Source organism: Rhyacophila brunnea, unplaced genomic scaffold, assembly GCF_057557595.1.
Source record: "Rhyacophila brunnea isolate RB1 unplaced genomic scaffold, BYU_Rbru_1.0 scaffold_19, whole genome shotgun sequence".
NCBI lineage: Eukaryota > Metazoa > Arthropoda > Insecta > Trichoptera > Rhyacophilidae > Rhyacophila > Rhyacophila brunnea.
This window is the reverse complement of record NW_028232848.1, coordinates 2521588-2540014: the sequence shown is the minus strand read 5'-3', so window position 1 is coordinate 2540014 and position 18427 is coordinate 2521588. Positions and strand designations below refer to the sequence as shown.

General features: G+C 33.4%; 1 protein-coding gene across 1 annotated transcript in view; it reads right to left on the bottom strand.

The window, feature by feature from the left end:
* Positions 1–17614, bottom strand: part of NKCC (sodium potassium chloride cotransporter) — a 52183-nt gene extending 34569 nt beyond the window's left edge. The window contains exon 1 of the mRNA XM_085946252.1: positions 17390–17614. Coding sequence (XP_085802378.1) covers positions 17390–17614 — 225 coding nt within the window. The remainder of the gene's footprint in view (positions 1–17389) is intronic.
* Between the last annotated feature and the right edge of the window lie 813 nt (positions 17615–18427).

The following is an 18427-nucleotide window of genomic DNA, read 5'->3' as shown; positions in this document are numbered from 1 at the left end:
CAACTATGGTAGGAAAGTATCGAAATATTAACACTTATTGTAACAATTACACTAAGTTAGCTGTCTAAACAGTCAAAACTGACTATCTCGCTCTGAAATTTATCATAGCCAAAAGAGGTGCTGTTAAAACATACCACTTATTGTAACCATGGCCCCCACAAGGAAGGGGGTTGACAGTGCTCTAGCCTGGGGGCCCAGACTCAGGAGGGGCCCGGCATGGTGACTCGACCAGATAAGTGAGATAAACACACATCACAAATTTGTTCTCATAGTAAAAAAAGTCGCCTGCGGTGCTATTTTCCCTCGATAATGTTATTATTTAAATGTATGTGCTTGTACAATACAATTTTTAATTATATTTCGATACTCGGCAACTCCACAATTTAAATATATTAAAAGATACAAAAAAAACACTAAATACAAACATTAATTTTACCGCGTACACCATTTGGAAAACGCACAGTGCCTTTATCTTTAACGATAGATAGGGGGCCCCGCCAAAGATCCTAGCCTGGGGGCCCGCTTCAGGATGTGAGGGCCATGATTGTAACAATTACAATACGTTAGTTGTAATTGTTACAATACGTGCTAATATTTTGATACTTTCCTACCCTAGATAGCTGTTTTAGCGGCCGAAAGTTGTGTATAGAATAGATGAGCTGGCATATTATGGTGTTAAATCTAGCGTTTTTTGACACCGCAAACAGCTTAAAACTTCTCATAATAAAGTGAGATTAGTATTTTGTACCTTCTATCATATAAATAATTTTACATACAAAATCATTAAGTACTACATTTCTTACGTTCATTAATTGTATGACTAATTTTATTGGTTCTAAAATGCGAAACAATTTGAATAATTACTAAGTACATATTTTTTTGAAATGCTGGTTTTAGACACTTTTATCTAATATCACTAAAATAATGTAGCCATCGGTTCGATAATGGAAAATTGCTGGAATCTATTTTCAAATTGCTCTAAAAGCGTCTTTTAAAAGTTATTAATAAATTTTATGTCAAAAATATTTTCACCAATCACTTTTTCCATCCTTGGAAAAGGTACAAGAGAAATTTTCGAAAAAATATTTATCTAATACTGTATTTTAGCTTTGAAGGCTTTTATAGAACTAATCATTTCTGCTTTTTCTTTATTTTTTCCCTGAAGTTCAAGATTTAAATTGTTTAATTTATCACAAATTAATATCTGTCAAAAACAGCCAATGATGGTTATCTAATTGTTCGAATGTTTAACCTTTTGAAATGATTTTTTTTGTCTCAAATTTCAAAAATATGGGTATTTCTAGGTATAGGTAGGCGATTTCAATAAATAATTTTATTAAAAAATAAAAAAATATTTTTTTTCATTATTTAATACTTTGCCGGTGGCGCACGAAAATGGCTCCGCGGGCGCATGCGCGCTCGCGGGCACGCGGTTAAGAACCCCAGGTGTAGACCCATAAAAAGGTCTATAAATATATTATTTTATCTAGAAATGGTTAAAATGAGGGTTATAAACGGTGAAATCGTCACAAATAGTAGACATCGATAACCAATTTGGTTGGTACTCCATGTCTCCGTCGGTATGGACGTGGAATTTGGATCCAGAGTAATCACGAGAAGAATAGAGGCCTTTGGGCTTCGGTATCTAGGTACCATAGAAGAATTATGCGAATATGTTGGCCGCAGCGAGTGAAAAATGAAACTGTTCCACACAAAATCAATATTGAATGAATCATCGTAGAACTTGATACAACTTTATGCGCACCTCTAAATCTACATTCTACTTTACCTCCGTCGAATATGTATCCTTCAATACTGCCATTTAGACTTTAGAGAGTGGAAGTGTCAAAACAATAATATATTTTTTAATTAGGTAACTATTTTTTTTATTCAACGAATAATTCACAAGATTTAAGAATGTAATATTTTAATTATTGAACATACATCATTTTTAAAACACTTCTGATTATAATCAATAGAAAAACACTCACAAAAAAGTAAGACACCCCTACCAAAATTGAGCTACTATTGGCGATCGGCTTTTGTATTTTAAATCAAAGCAGGTATTAATTAAATTACTAACCGACATCACGGATCACTCCAAGATTTTTTGTTGTAACTTACTTGAACTTGCTAATAATTTTTAATTAAACATTTTTTTATTCAACGACTAATTCACAAGATTTAAGAATGTAACATTCTAATTATTTAACATACATAATTTTATAGTAGGATTTGTAAAGCCCTTCAGTGAGTATTGAAAGCCATTAGTTAAAACTTGTCGCAATTAAGTTTGACTCCTTTAGCACAGTGTCATATTATGTGCGTGGGCGTGATACCCGAGAGATGCAGGTTCGATTCCTTTCTTACTTTTTCAAAAATATATTTTCTATTGGTTATAATATATTTTCTCGGAAGTGTTTTCATAATTTTGTATGTTCAATCATATGATTTATTGAATATACATAATTTTGAATATTATAACCAACAGAAAAAATCTTTTTGAAAAAAGTAAGCCACCCGGCAGGGAATCGAACCCTGCATCTCCTGCGTTTACGCCCCGTCCGTGCATTACCTCTATGCTACAAGGTGACGTACTAAGTGCGACAAATTTTAACTATTGGCCTTTTTTTAATACCCACTCATCAGCGTTCTTCCAAATCAAGCTACTTTGGCAATCGGTTTTTGTTTATTAAATCAAAGTAGATACCCATTACTTCAATTACAAACCGACGTCATGGATTTCTCCAATATTTTTTATGATGTAACTTACTTGAACTTGCTAATAATTTATAATTAACTATTTCTTTTATTCAATGAATAAATCATTAGAAACCATTAGAATGGTACATTCTTAAATCTTGTGAATTATTCGTTGAATAAAAGAAATAGTTAATTATATAATTTATTTATTAAATTATACAGGTTGAAAGTGTAAACAACCTTTTACACGACCACTATAATTTAACAGGTGATTTGTCAACAAGAAAGTAGGAAGCGAGACTCGACAAACTGGCCAGTTAATTAATTATTGTAGTTTAAATAAGCGTCCGTAATTATTGTTTACCGTCACCGATTATGATCAAATAATATTGGTTATTGCCCCGCGCGTGTAGTTTCCCCTGATTGATCAATTTATGTCTTCTCGGTCATTGATTTTATTAATGATTCATAATATATTATAGTACTATGTTCATTTGTTCAACGAACCGGTGTATCTTGGCATAGAAAACAACATTTCATAACTCCTTCAGTAACAATAAAATTATTAACTCGCTGATAAAATTCGATGAAAGCAAAATACTTTATTCGCACATAAAAATAATATACTGATTTCATTAAGTGGTATCAACATTGGAAAATATATAATATATAGCGTCGTGGGTCTCAGGGTCGAATCCTGAGTCTGACAAGTACACATATTGTTTTGTGTATGAGTCAGAGTATGGACTTAAGGCTATATCTCAGTTGAGGCATGGTCTAAAAAGATCGTGGCTAGGCGATGCGCAGATTGCGGGTCACGGGTGCAAATGACGCATGCCGAACGAAATATAATTTGTCATATAAATCCAACATGCGTCCATTTGATGTTCTGTTTATTGTTCTATTAATTGTCAACATAACTCGACGGCCGCCCACGGTTCGTTTTGGCCAGACCTCAGTGCGTTTCTCCGAAAGGGTTACGTATCTGGGAGTAATTATTGATGACAAGCTGTCTTTCGTTCACCACGCCAAGACGGCCGTCTCTAAGGCCAATTCGGCCTATCAGAGAATGGCCCGAATGGCGGGCAGCAATTGGGGACTTAAGCCTAGAGCCCTTAAGGTTGCATACAGCGCAATTTTCATGGGAATTGCCGGTTACGCCTCCAGCATTTGGCATTCCCGAGTAAACTCCTTAACTCTCGTGAGACGCGCACTACTAAGCGGGCAGCGACTTGCGCTGATCTCGCTTACCAAAGCCTACCGCATAACTTCTACTGACGCGCTTGCCGTACTCGCGGGGGTGCTACCCCTCGATCTGCACGTCCAAGTCAGAGGATCGATCACCCTCCTCTTGAGGGGGATCAGCACAATACTCGCCGGTGTCCATCTGACACCACCGCAGAGATCCGAGGACGTTCCTTACAGGAAGACTGTAAGTGACATTGTGTACAAGACCGCATTTGCGGCATGGCAGGCGAGGTGGACCGCCTCCCCCAAGGGGCGGCACACTTACCGTTTTTTTCCAGACGTATTCTGCAGGCACCAAACTAGAAGACTCCAACCTTTGCACTGGATTAGCCAGTTCCTCACCGGCCATGGCAATTTCGCCGCCAGACTCCACGAGTTTGGCTTGATAGTAGATGGGCCGGGTTGTACCTGCGGGCATGACCACCAAGATGCTGAACACATCCTCTGGAATTGCCCGCTTATGGAATTCGAACGAGCGGAGCTGTTTGCCAGGGTCCGTCCTCACACGGGCCCAATTGGTCATGGAGATCTGGTAGCAACCGAGGCCAACTTTGCGGCATTTGAGAAATTTGCAGTGTCGTATGGGGAGCGGGATAGTCCCGACTCTTCTGTAGACTCATCCATTTCAATTCTTGACACTCAGTATGCGGGTACACAAAGCGCTTAACGTCAGCGGACAGCAGAGCCAGTCCAAAAACAAACATTTTCTTTCTTAACTTTCTTCTTTCAGCACTACGGTGCATGGTTGCAGCATCAGTCCCGTGCGGCTCCGTCTCGGGACGGAATGAGCACTTAAAATCACTTCTTTCAGACACGTTTAAAGTGTCATAGAAAGCGGCCGTGCATATCCACATGTTTACTTTTTCAAGTAAATGGAAAACGTTTTAGTCATCTTTACACGATTTAAGAATTAATACCCCCGTCGCCATCACGAAACAAATTGACATATTGACACCTCGACGTTCGCTCTCCGAACGCCAGCGAGTCCAAAATTTCATCGCGCCTATAGTTGAAAATTATTTGCCGTTTCACTGATGTATCGTCTTAATAGGTTGAGCAAGTGGCTGACATCCATTTCTCGTAAAAACAAAATCTGTAATATGATCTTATTTGGATCGGACATGGTCGGATATACTTATATTATTATCACTAGAAAATATCTGGTGGCAGTATCACCTGTCAAAATTCTTGGATTTGGGTCAAACTCAGTCATTTGTCAAGTGGTGATGCTTAGTTGATGATTCTTCATCATCTATAATGTTTCCATTTTTTGATTAGTTGTGTACGTATTGGTACACAATTTGTACATTGGTAATTTCTTATATAAACGCCACTTTGTTGATTTTTAATACTTTCACTTCGATTTATCCACTCCTGAAATATTTTTTTCAATATTTGAATCAAGCGTATTCTTATAGAAATTGGGGTGCCGGACGAAATCCCGATGGCCGAAATCCCGAATGCTGAAATCCCGAATCGCCGAAATCCCGAATGGCCGAATTCCTGAAAGCCTAAATCCCGAAGGCCGAAATCCCGAATGCTAAAATCCCGAATGGCCGAAATCCCGAATGGCCGGAATCCCAAAGGCCGAAATCCCGAAAAATAAAAAAAAATACAAACAGCAATAATTGCGCAATCTAATCACTTATTCTGAATTGCGCAAATTTTACAAGAGAGACAAAAAACCATTTTTTTGTAGAACAAATGGGTTTTTGTCTCTCCTGTAAAAATTTGCGCAATCTTAACATTTATCTTGAATTACGCAATTATTACTGTTTTTTTTTTTTTTTTTTTTTTGGGATTTCGGCCTTCGGGATTCCGGCCATTCGGGATTTGGGCCTTCGGGATTCCGGCCTTCGGGATTTCGACCCAAACCCTAGAAATTGATATAAAACCGTGCTTCCTGTCTGACATCATACTTATTTATACCTTTTCGTCAATCTCTCTCAAATTAATTATTATAATGTCGTTTAATACCTTCTCTATATACTGGATATACTAGTACTGCACTGTAAGTATCTGTCAAACTATTATGACACTATCTTATCATTTGTTTTTTGCCACAACCCGATATAAATGAACTTATTTATTTACATTTGTTTTCTATCATGCGTTACAGATAAATCAAGACAAATAATTATTATAATATGTAAGAGAAAGTGTAATAGGTGTTATATAATATTATCAAACTTTCTGAGATATTCGATTTATAGTGTACCTAGATATAACTTGTTGATTGAGTCCAAACAAGAAAGATAATATGAACCATAGTTTAAATTAAATTTTCAGAGTAAGGTTTATACATAAAACTTGTGCTATTGGAGTTTCAAGAAATATAACTTTAAAGTTTCGCAGAGTTGAAATCAAATGAAAGAAGTTCGGTAGGTAGATACTCTGTGTACATATTCTCTTCTTCTTTGTGAAATCTGACTCTTCAGTCAAGAAATGTGCCATTTAAAAAAAAAATAGTGTCAACGCACTCCAGTGGTTGATAACACCATATAAATGGTAGGTCTTTAACGGGTGGGAATTAATCGCACATCGCGTTCGTCAAAATTCACATCAACAAAAAATATTCAAACATTTAGAAAATAGTTTTCACATAAACTAAATAATACCAAACAAAAGTAACGTATCTCGTTTAAAAAATACAAGTAAACTTAGTTTTGACTAGGGATTCCAATCCCGGGATCCCGAATCTCGGGATCCCGAGCTATTTTCAATACCTATGAATCCCGGGATTGATAAACATAATCCCGGGATTTCGGGATTGATTTTTTTATCAATTTTTATGGAAAATAAAATAAAAGCGAAAATAAAACAGAAAAAATACTTTTAATAAAAAATAACTACATTAGAAATAAACTGAGTTTGAATGAAGTTTGATTTATACCCATGTGTAGGTTGCCGATTCATTTTATTTTTTCACATGAATTATTAAAAATGAGAAAGATTGGAAAAAAACAATGCTTCGAATTTTTAACAAAGTAATTCTACCATGGTATCATACGTTTTACGGCAGTTTCATATTTGGCTGACTAATTAGATTTATGATGCGGAAAGGCCATAAGTACGCCATGATTATTTGCTTTACTATTTTAAATCTCGCTAATCCATTCATTATGTCTTTACTATCAGAAACAGCAATCTCATATTAAATTCACATTATTATTTATATTACAATATTATTTACTCCGTTAAACTAGTGTATTTCCAAGATTGAACGTATACAATATTAATAATAAATGTCTTAAATAGTATAAATTATACTAGATTTATTATTGACCGATTTTATCAATGTTATTTGTAAATATAAAAATTTCACATTAACAATGGAAAAAAATGCCAATCCCGGGACCAGTCCCGGGATCCCGGGATTGTCAAATTGTAATCCCGAAATCCCGGGATCAGAATTTTGGCTCGGGATTGGATTCCCTAGTTTTGACAACTAGTCATATAGAAAAAGGAGGAAATTCACAAAACGAAACAATATTTCACCAAGCAAAATAATCCTTAGTCTATCTATGGTCATGTTATGTTTCATATCTGTCAAATAAAGTATAATAATTAGAGTACCTGTACGTTTTATAACTTTGCACCTTTTTTACACTTTTTACTATACTAATACGCCACGCTGCCTGATTATCTCGCATAAAATTAGATCAAATGATATTCACTTGTATTCAGTGACGTCCCGTGGGGGCGGCAGTTACTCAAAGGGTGGCAAATAGATGAGAATCATTAGGTATATATAGAAAGCTACCTAAACTTAGTAATAACGGAAATATCTTTCCATTAAAAAAATCAGCTCACTAGTTGAAAACAAAATATATTAATTAGGTATGTACTATAAAATCTTCAACAGGACTTTATTTTTTTGTCAGGTTCGCGATGTTTAGTTTACTTCCGTTGTCTTTGGAGGTCACGTTATTCACAGTCACTCGCGAGTTATGGAAGTTGTCAGGTGTATTTTTAAATGTACCTATCTGAAACCGTAGACTAACAATATTGTCTATTGAAGCAGAGATGATTTTATATTGGATTTAGTAGTATACCTATATCTTGTTAGTAATGTATCCATTCTACACACTTCTTAGATATTCGAGTCATGAAAGGATATAAAAAGTACTGTATAAAAAAATGTGGCGGCATTTTGTCTAGGGACGTCACTGCTTGTATTAATAAATGTAGTAATAATTAAATAAATAGGTAATATATAAAAAAAGTATTTTTGGAATATATTACATCATTTTCATCTTGGAGCCGGAGTGCAAAGTTATGAAGCATATACTCTAGTGTAGAAATTATTGTATTAATAGCCCCAAATCAATAAAATAGAATATGGATAGATAATATATTTTTGAAGACATACAAAATACCATTTATGCTCTATCTATATAATAATTATAATCTTTCATCAAATTGATCATTTATTTTTGAATGATTTAATAATATTATATCTCAATATATTACCATTGAATAATATACTCATGTTAAATAATATTCTTTTAATTATCTAATTTAACCGTAAAGAAGAGCAAAATATATTTTTGTCTATACATTTTGAGTGTTACAATAGTAAGTATATTGACATGTGGGAATTATTTCTTTCCATAGTTATAAATCTACCTTTTGACAGTTGTCGATCAGTGGCGAAACCATCCATTTTTTATGTGAATTTCATCTTTTTGAAGGTTGTCGGCACTTTGTGAAAACTGTCTATTTAATTGTACGAATATAAATATACCCCGTTTTTGAATAGCTCTGGTGGGGTTTTATCCAGCAATTGATATCCCGACTGATGACTGGTATATCGTTTGACTAAATGTATCTGCATAGTGCCAATAAACTTTCTCTGGAGCACATACATTTGAGTGCTTGTAAAATCAATAACACAAAAAATTAAACAAATAATTAACGAGAGTGTTGACATCTGCTCTTACACATTAAATTTATCGTTGTTCCAAAATACGCAAAGAATTTTCAAAGACAATGACGTAGGTCGGTTTTGTATTCGCGTTGATATTATTTATTAGCTATGGTTGATTAGCACAATTTATACAATGTAGGTACGTTCTTGAAACGAATTTAAATAGCTTTTATTTTGTTAGCGTTTATTCGGAATAATCAAATTTTCGACGATTGAAATGTTGGCGCCAATCAAAAATGCTGTGCGCGAAAGATTGGTTTTGAAAATATATTTTTTTCTTTAGAATATACACGCTAATAATAGGTAGGTGGATATTTTAGATAAATAACATGGTTATATAGTCTACTTTTAACGGTGACAAGGTAAAAATTGTGAATATTCAATTAAAAGTCGCGATCTTTTTCTAGTAATGGGTATCACATCAGAATATTATACAACATTGTTATTTTGGAATCCATTAACATTTGAAATCTAAATTGCTATCTTGGAACACCAGAGCATCTATTCTATACAGAAGACAGCTATCGGCAGCTATCGAGGGTAGTTTTGTATCGATGTATTAGGACTTATTGTAACAATTACAATAAGTTAATTGTAATTGTTACAACTAACTTATTGTAATATGACCTGGCAAATTACAGGGATTTTGAAACCTGCGTGTGGTGTCCTACTTTGGACTGGATATGCACTAAGAAGAAGAGCATACTTTGCGATATATTGAAACTTTGTGTTATATTATCTACCCTGCAGTCAAAAAATGATTTTTTTCGTTTCGAGATTTTTTTTAGTATTTTCGTAGTATATTACAATGGACAAGATTTTAGAGTGTCGTGAAATAATCTTAATAGGTACTCTCAGGGCGCCATGAAAGCGCCATGAAATAGAAAATGATTGAGAAACACTGAAATATAATATTAAGAAAAATAGTATAATTCTTAGTTATATTTTTGATAGAAACGGCTCATATAATATACGTAATTTTGTGATGTCAGTGTTTGATTATTCTCCATACGTGTATTTACTCCACACCTCTAATGTGAATACGTAATGGCATGGTTATGAATAAATGGATCACGTTTATATCCCAACGGACTGAGTTTTAACATTAACGTGTATGCGAGGAGAGTATAATGAAGGATCGATAGCTAATTTCGTTATATAAACAACATATTTTATGAAATAACATTTTGCAGTTAATACTGTTAAAAATTACTTTATTTTCAATATAATAATCGATTCTCACCTGACACAATTTATATCCAAAACAGGAAAGTAAAAAATACCACGTGGACAGTTAATAGTGATAAATACCCAAAAGGCTCAATATTAAACATACCTATATAGTTTATGGTTCCATGAATAAACAGAAGGAGATATAATAGAACATGAAAAAACAGAACGGTGGCAAAACAGAACAACGATAAACAGAACTATGACAATTATTCAGAGCAGAGGAAAAATATTACATTTAATATTGAAATTGTCGTATCTCTATGATATTATGTTGTATATATTTTTAATAATAATGTGGCGATAAGAAACGGAAATCTATCTATTTGAATATGTATTCTAGAGTAATAATATAAAGAGAGTGGGTATTATTCGCCAAAATGAAGCCGTATTTCTTGCGTATAACGCATAGTAGAACATCAATTTTATTATTATTAACTTAAGTATGAAACGTTATACCATCATGTTGCTTCTCAGTACGGCTAGCAAATTTAATCACAGCATAGTTAACCGTATTTTCTACTAAATTAACTAAAAATAATTACCACTAACTTTATATTTAATAGAAAAACTATAAATTTTAGCAATATGTGCTTGTAGTTTTTAAATGCCTGTAGTCATCCAAATCAATATTTACCGGTGACGTGTAGAAAAAATATTTATTTCAGTCATGCTTATTATATTATATTAACTCTAACGCGAATATTGCGGAGAGGAGCGTGCCGAATGCTTTCTCACTCGCACTTGTGGTTCTTTTTTGTTCAGACATTGGTCATCTGTCTATTAGTATTCTGTTTTGTCACTGTTTTGTTTATTCATGTGCCTGTTATATCATATTATTTTTGTCCGGTTGTTTATGATGACATTGATATAATAAAAAGACGTGAATTTTCCAAACTAATGAATAAACTAATGAACTAAGATAATGCACATTATAATAAAAAAAAATATTAACGTAGCTAATAGTAAGTGCTTGTGGGAGAATAAACCGCGTTAACTATTGTGCATAGATATACCAGATAAATTGAAGTATCATTATTGTGAATGTCCATTAAAATTGCGTAGGTATGTCGTACGTTAATAATGACGAAACGTCAAGATGCGACCAAAGATGGCGGTTTTATTGCTGCCATTTTATAATGCGCCAACGTTCAGAATATTAATTTTGATATAGTTACCAATTCAACTACAATAAAAAAACGTTGAAAATAGTGTTGTAATAGAAAAAGTTCATAAAACTCTCTGTAGTTATAGTGATATAGTCCAAACTCTTTGATAGACATACTCAAAGGTTTATGAGTTTTTTATTAGGCTGGGGTGCACATAATGCTTGGTCTTATATGAGGTAACTAATCCAGAGCTTCTCAACCAGTTTGCCGTGAGTGATTGGGAAGTGTGTCATAAGAAATTATTTTGTAAAAACAGTTCTGTCAAGTAACGATATATATATAAGTTTTCTCCAAACAAATGAATATCTGTCAATTAACTGTGTAAGTAGTTTTAATGGCGGTATATTATTTAAAATATCTGCTCAATTTAGATAAGATTTTTTTTTAAATTTGTAATATAAACTGATTATAACAATTACCTAGCAGGTATCCACTACAAGAAAAAATATTGAAGAAACCTTTTTCTGCTAGATGAACCTTATATGGTTTTAATTTTTAAAAACATATTTTTTTATTCAATTACAATTTTTATTCAAATAATTAACAAAATTTAAGAATGTTACATTCATCAATGTTAATTATTCAACGAATAATTCACAAGATTTAGGAATGTAACATTTTTTTTTAATATACATCTCTGTAACCATGTCTGATCCTAATATGATCATATCGGCCTCCACAGGGTGGAGGTTTGTATCAAAAGATTTTTGTTTTTACGAGAAATGGATGTCAGCCACTTGCTCAACCTATTAGGTCTATACTCATACACAAATTGAAAAAGAACAGGTGTACTTGTCAGACCCAGGATTCGAACCCGGTACCCACGACTAGAGTTGGGTTTCGGGAATTTCCCGACGGTAATTCTCGAGAAATTTTCGAGATTTTCCATCCCGAATCTGGAGAATTGAAATTTTTAACATTTCGGGAAATCGAATATTAATTGAAAAAAAAACGATGTTATATATGAAAAAAGGGGACACTAAACAAAGTGTACAGAAAACACAAAACGTTCAAAGACTGGTCGGGGCATTTAACATAATAATTAAGCCAACGTCAACTCAAAATGAGCGCAATTTTGGAACATCAGGGAATTTTGTGTCTCAAAAATGTACGTGATTGACAGTCTGTGTTTTTTGAAATTCTATTTTAATAAATACTGTTTTGAATTATTTTTGTTTTCCTACTTCTATTTTGTTTGTCATATTATATTATATTTTTCAAATCATATTTTTTTGGAATTTGTCTGTTTTTACACTGATTTTAGGATTTTTACAGGTTTTTTTTTTTTTAAATTTCTCGATATATTTTGAGAATTCTCGAGAATTCTTTTCTGGAAATCCAGAATATCGAGATTGAGATTTTCTCGGGAAATACCCAACTCTACCCACGACGCTATAGGTCGACGCTTAAGCCGCGTGGCCATCGTGGGTTATATGTTATATATACATACATAATTTGAAAACACTTCTGATAATTATATAACCACATGATTGGAAACTTCACTTAGTGGAGGTCTATTATGCTCTGCTTAGTATCGAATATGGTAATTTATTTTGTTTAATTTTCGTGTTCTTGGGTGTGTCGAAAATTTTATAACATGAATAGTGTGCCGTGACGAGAAAAAGGTTTAGAAGCACTGCGCTAATACACCATCAAAATTGTTCGCATAAACGAGTTTACTGTCCCCTTTTTATTGTTTTCGCGAAAAAATGACGTGTTGTACGAAAAATAAGAACGGCCTCAGACAAAATCGATCGCCGGACTAATTTGCTAATCGTCACTTTCGCGGTGTGATACTTGATCCCCCGGGGGGACTAAACAACATCTACTAATTAATCTGATTAATCCGCTTTGAAGTGAGACCAACAATTTGTGGTAGTTACGTATATTTGCAAAGTATGAAGACAATTTAATAAACCGCTTACAATAGGGATGTTCGACAAAAATATCGATTCGATTCAAGTAGGTAATAAAATATCGATTCTACACAAAGAATTTCGACTATAAATAGAAGGAATTTTTTACGTTATTATTTATATGCCTCTGCCATTCTGGGCAGTGTTGACCTGTATGTCCCTGATATCTTAGAAATAGGGAGCATCAGTTGTTTATTCTTCCAAGGTGCAGATCCAACCTGCCACCGGTAATGCCAATAATTGGGAGGGTGATATCTATGTTCAACTAAATTGCTTCGAGTATTGATATATTCCACTTGCGTGAGGGTGAGTTAAGGTGGACGCTATTTTATAAATTCTTAAAATACGGTCTCCTTAGCAAATTCGGTGTACTTATTTGAACTACTATAGATGTATAATTGTATTTTCAGTGCGTTTGTATGTTTATATTATGTTCTCTTTTTATATTTTCATTTTTATCCACTTTGTTACTTTTCTTTCTCTTTCTTTTTTATAACAATGTTTCATGTCATGTTGTGAACGTCTTAAACTTATAATTTGTAATGTCCACAAAATGTAAAAAAATATTATTTAGCAAATGCATGAAGTATGGTTAAGTTGGTATACTCCACAAATATTAATATCGTTCAGTTGGCAATACGATTTTCTGACACACGCAATGGCTGCCATTGTTTTATGTTCATTGTTCTTTAGGCGCTCATAGATTGCATAAAATGTGATGACACGTCTTACAACTATATGGAAGGATCGGGAAATTTCGATTGCCACAAAAATTAGGCTTGTGCAAACTTAAGTGTTCTCTATATTTTTATACGGAGTCGAGTCATGGACCCTGAAGGCAATTGATGCCTTTGAAATGTAGTGATGGTGCCGAAAGCTTTGTATTTCTTGGACAGAACACTGGACGAACCAGTCAACCATCCAGAGACTGCAGATAAAGGAACGGCTCTCCACAGTATCTCTGAGACGCATTCTGCAGTTGTTTCGACATATTGTCGGCGCAGACCGGACAACCTGGAGAGACTGGTGGTTTTGTGTGGCCTCCAGGGAAGGCGAAGCAGAGGAAGAGCGTCTGCGCGCTGGAGCGACCAAGTGAAAGAGCTGACTTGGAGCACCATTCATTCTGCCCTGAGAGAAGCGGAAGATCGAGAAGGATGGAAAGTCTTGGTCGCTCAAAGGATGGCAAAATTAAACAGTGGTCACGATCCTCAGCCATGAGTGTACGACCAAGAAGAGAGTTGTTTAGGAGTGGAGGGTGAACATATGAACGAATCCCGTCGTAGATGAGTGGCAAAATGTCCGCATAAAAAGCCGTGTGTGTGTATGAAGCTATTCTGTGGAAAATTTATATGTCGTGTATTCAGATCTATAGATTTTGTTGCAATTGGCCAACACAAATTTGTTTTTAAATAATATATCGGTAATTCGGTTATTACGTCATTGTCATACCTGACTTAATTAAGATAATCTTGATAGTGGTATGACAAGTGAAATTGCTTAAAACTAAAAAGACGCCATTGCTGTTATGTGCCATAGCAAAATTACATGGCCATAAAAAACAAAATTAAAAAAAATAAACACTAATCATCAAGATAAATAATATAATAAAAAATAAATCAAGAAGATCGACGAAGATAATCAAGAAATAAAATGGTTCTGTGATAAGATAATTGTTTGCTCGTTGAACGTATATTTATAAAATTCAAAAAAATATACATAAACTCACTTTAAATAATTAAAAGATAAAAAAAACTTTTTATATACAACGTTTTTATATTTTCTGTTGAATTATTATGCTCAATATGCTCAAACTTGTACTTGATATGAAGTAAATAAAAAAACAAACAAATATAGAATACTGAAATGTCATTTTGATTTCCATAGTAACGCACGTATATATTAATAATTTAGTTGCTAGGACCACTCACTTAGCAACCAATAATAGTGGATTGGATTATGGATTTCTTCCGAAATAACTTTTCATACAAAACAGAATTAACTGAAAATGAATTCAATTCTACTTAAAGATGGCTAAAAGTATTAAAAAAATGCATTGGCACCGTGTTCTGGTATATTCTAAAAATTTCAAATGTCTAGCTAGTCGGGAAGTTAGTTAAAAATCGATTGAAAGATTTGTACTGTATAAACAACCACCGGACAAACAAAAATAAGAGCTAATAAAAACGTTGTAAAGAATGGAAAACAATATCAATGCTATAATATAGTAGTAATTAAATAATGATATTGAAATATTTTTTCAGAAAACCGGGAAGGGTCGGAAACTGGGGGTAAAAATAAAAATCTTTGGGATGACGAAGGCTTTGAACAAACATATGTATTTTTTAATATTAATATTATCCACCAATATTACTTGATTGAATTTGAATTTAAATTCTAATGGATTTAAGTTTTGTACTATTTCATTTGAGACGTTTTTAGCGACCTGAGTTTCAGGGACTATGTGCATTCACCAATGGTAAATACACACTGCCAACAAATACAGTTTATTTTATCTTACATAATTAATCAATACAATAAAATAGGCAAAAACTTTGTTACCTACCTAGTGAAAGATCACGACTAAAATAAAAAATATAACAAACAAATTATGAATAAACAAATAGTTGACGTGTTTGTTAAAAACCCTACCACTAGGCATATACAACGTATTGGGAATTTATGGAGTTAACCAATGAAAATAATTGTCAATAATATAAGTAATAAATAACAATGGGTTTTAATAATCTATAATCGGTAAACTGAATGCAACAATCGCTGTACCAAAATGTCATCGATTGTTGCATTCAGTTTACCGTTGTTACAGATCAACACATATCCATATTTTGTAGCATAATAAAACCTGCAAAAGCTTTCAAAATTGCACACGAAGAAGCAACAAAAATGTTGCAACAATTTGCAACAATCTGTCTTTGCAAAAAAGTATTTTCCAGTTTTGTGAACTTAAAAAAACATCATACAGAAGATGATTGCACCCCGACGATTGTTTTAAAACTGCAATAACATTAAAAAGCTTCAATTTTGATGGTCCAAAAAGTGAAAATAGTACTTATCAATGGAAATTATTTTTATTATTGCCATAATAAGATTTTTTATTAATTTATCTGCTTTTTTATTTCGTTCTGTGTTATATTATTATCGTTTATTTTCTGTTTAAATAACGACACATTATTTAACTTTAAAATTATATTCTTTTAAAATGATTTGTCAGTAAAATATTTTTTTTTTGTTGGTTTTATGCCGTCACATATTCTGCAACCCTCTCTACTCTATACGTCACAATACCTACTCCATCCCCTTAAAGGATTGACTACAATATATGGACGACCCTAAAACCAATATTTCAAATCAATTATTGTACTTTATTAGTGACACGGTCATGGCCCCCACATCCTGAAGCGGGCCCCCAGGCTAGGATCTTTGGCGGGTCCACCTACCTGTCGCTAAGGATAAAGACACTGTGACTATCTACAGTAGCGTTTTCCAAATGGTGTACGCAGTAAAATTAATGTGTATATTATAGTGTTTTTTTAATATTTTAATACATCCATTTGCATTATGGAGTTGTCGAGTATCTATACACAATTAAAAATTATATTGTACAACCACACAATTTTATATAACAGTATTGAAGAAAACTTTTTTTACTATTAGAGAGAATTTGTGATGTGTGTTTATCTCGCTTATCTAGTCGACTCTCGGGCCCCTTCTGAGCCCGGGCCCTCAGGCTAGAGCCCTATCAGCCCCCCCTTTGTGGGGTCCATGGACACGGTATTATATTGTGTCTAGCCATAATCAACAATTCGGCAATTGTGCCGCAGAAAAGGACACGAGCTTTTATATATATTTTTTTTACGAAAGCCGTTTATTCCATGTAGACAATTATAATGAATTCCTTTTTCTGTCGGCGCATCGGCTTTTTGATCCAATAATCGTTAATAGAAAATTTGAAATTTTCATACATTTTGATACACCATTATCACAAACTAAGATTATATGAGGTAATATTAGGTTGGGGTAGGTTAGATTAGGCTAGGTTTGGTTTGGTCTAAAAAGAAAGTTGTAAAATCTCATGTCCACCTTTGCTTCACATTTACCAATAATTCAATGGTTCTAGCGGTAAAAAATAATGCACGAATGTTTTAGCTATTATAATCAGATATTAAGTTACATACCTTTTCCCGTATTTCTCCATGCAGTTCCCCCAGACTGGGCCTTTTTAAGGCCCGTTTCGAATTCCTGTAATTGTCTAGCCTCGGCAAGGCTTCCCTGGTCATCTGCGCCAGGGATCTCTTGCGTCCGGCGCCATCAGCGATCGATGAGGGGCCAATTCCATCGGCCCTCAAAGGAATCGTTATCACACTTGTGCTAAGAGCTCCGTTTGTGGATTTGTCAGTCATATCTGGCGCACCTACTTTAGTAATACTGAATCTGCCTTCCATTTTAAGCTTTACAGATAGTATATATCAGCAATTTTTGATAAATAAATATTATCTAATTGTTTTCACTGATTTAATCACTCATTAGCTTAATTTTTATCAATACATCATTTCATAATATTGTATAATTTTTTAGTTCATTCACATTATTATAAGAGTTATTTCGATATATATTTTTAAATCAAATAATTTCGGTTATATTAGCAAATAATATGGTAGTTAACTCGATGTGTTTCACTTAATTTAATCAAAACTGCTACAACAAGAGTTATGAACTTTTTAAAATTTGAAGGTTAGCTTTTATATCAACACATAATTTTATTATTATTATATTGTATAACTATTCAGTTCATTCACTGTATTATTGAAGAGTTACTGAGATATAACCTTTTAAATCGAATAGTGATTTATATTTAATTTTTATTAGTAAATATTATAACACAGAATTTGTTTAAAACTGGTACAACTAGAGTTACGACCCTTTTAACTTGAGATCTTGATAGTCTCGTCTAGGTTGTATTTCGATATATGTACGAATGTACAGAATTTCATGTTTGACGTTTTAAATAGATACATTAGGTAGGTAGTTAATTTTTCTTTCATAAAAAGAAGCAATTGCCGAACGATGAAAGTGTGCGACGAAATAATCTGAAAAGAGAAAATAAAAATATATTAGAAAATAATATGCAGCATTTACAGAACAAGTGAAAAATAATTTTAATTGAAATCTGTTACATACTTAATATATAATTATATTCTTTTTAATACTACAAC